The 1,616-nt window shown below is 42.8% G+C and overlaps 1 protein-coding gene across 1 annotated transcript; it reads right to left on the reverse strand.

Annotated features, from left to right (window-relative positions):
- Positions 1–1,562, reverse strand: EAH_00052760 (flap endonuclease-1, putative; the record flags this gene model as incomplete). The annotated part of the gene is made up of 3 exons (XM_013394056.1): positions 1–6; positions 310–1,105; positions 1,339–1,562. The coding sequence occupies 3 exons, from the start codon at positions 1,560–1,562 to the stop codon at positions 1–3; spliced, it is 1,026 nt and encodes a 341-aa protein (XP_013249510.1).
- Between the last annotated feature and the right edge of the window lie 54 nt (positions 1,563–1,616).

Below are 1,616 nucleotides of genomic sequence, written 5' to 3' on the forward strand. Positions count from 1 at the left end.
CTATGCCTACGCGTAGGTAAGAGGCAAACTATCAAGACAAACAAACAAATAAACAAACAAACAAACAAATAAATAAACAAACAAATAAACGAATAAACAAACAAACAAACAAAACAAACAAAACAAACAAAACAAATAAATAAACAAACACACAAAAAACAACTAAACAAACAAACAAACAAACAAACAAACAAACAAACAAACAAACAAACATATATATATTATATTATATATATTAAATATATTAAATATATTAAATACATTATATTAAATATATTATATATTATATATTATATAAGTGTTTCGTACATGAACGAGAAAGTCTTTAAGACCTTGTTCGTCTACAGGCGCCCACTTGATATTAATATTTTCAGTGTCTGCGACGAGAGGGCTTGTGAAGCATTTCCGAGCACTCTCAAACGGGAAGGGGTCGGGGATAGAGTGTTTATCTTTATCAATGTGCTGCAGCACCCCTTCAATTGAGTTGTGCTGCAGCAGCAAATTATACGCTGTCTTCGGTCCTATACCTTTTATCGTACCGCAGTAATCGCAGCCGCATAGGATACAAAAGTCTATAAATTGAGGCATCGTTAATTTTAACTCTTCAAGTACTTTATTCAGGTGTATAGACACCACTGGATGACCCTTCCCTGCTGCTGCTGCTCCTGCTGCACTTCCCCCATTGCTGCTGCTGCTGCTGCTGCTGCTGCTGCTGTTGCTGCTGCTGCTGTCGCTAAATGTAAGATTACGTATTACTATAGGGGCGCCAAATGTTAATGCATCTGCATCTTCTGTTGCTGCACCCCACACCTTATTCGCCTTTGCTAAAGCAGCACATTGAGCTTCAGCCTCAGCGGGTGCAGAGACAACAGGTACACCTAACAGCGTCAGCAGACGTTTAACATCTTCATTTTGCTGCTTCGTAACTCGCACTGTACGCGTAAGCTGTTTACGTAGCTCTGCTGTATCTCCAGCTTCTCTTGCTGCTGCAGCAAGTGCTTCTGCTTCTTCTCTTCTTTCTTGTCTCCTCTTCAACTCTTCAGACTTCTCTTCCGGCGGCACGCCGTCAAACACATACACCGGTCTAATGCCTTGCTCCAGCATGCTGCAAAACGAGCGCATGCACAGCACATACACAATGCATTACCAGCAGCAGCAGCAGCAGCAGCAGCAGCAGCAGCAGAGGCAAAAGCAGAAGCAGCAGCAGGGAGGCAGAAGCAGCAGCAGAGGAAGCAGCAGAGAAGCAGAAAGAAAAAACCCTAAGCCCTCCAAACCCTAAACTGTAAGCATTCTAAACCCTAAACCCTAAACCCTAAACCCTAAACCCTAAACCCTTACCGTGTGACCCTAGCGAGCATGCCTGCGAGGTGGCTGGTGATGTTGCCAGCTTCATCAGTAAGGTTTCCTAGTGTTTGTGCGTCTCTGACTGCTGTTAAGAACTGATATAAAGCAAGAGAAGCATCTACTGCAACCACTCGGCCTAAGAGAGAAGCTCTCGCCTCTACATGCAGTGCTGAGGGCGCATTATCCGCTAAAAACTTCATCAAACCCTTTATCCCCATCTTCCCAAACCCTAAACCCTAAACCCTAAACCCTAGAAGATATATATATGTATA

This window comes from Eimeria acervulina, genomic scaffold, assembly GCF_000499425.1.
Source record: "Eimeria acervulina Houghton genomic scaffold, Eah_scaff950, whole genome shotgun sequence".
NCBI classification, from domain to species: domain Eukaryota; phylum Apicomplexa; class Conoidasida; order Eucoccidiorida; family Eimeriidae; genus Eimeria; species Eimeria acervulina.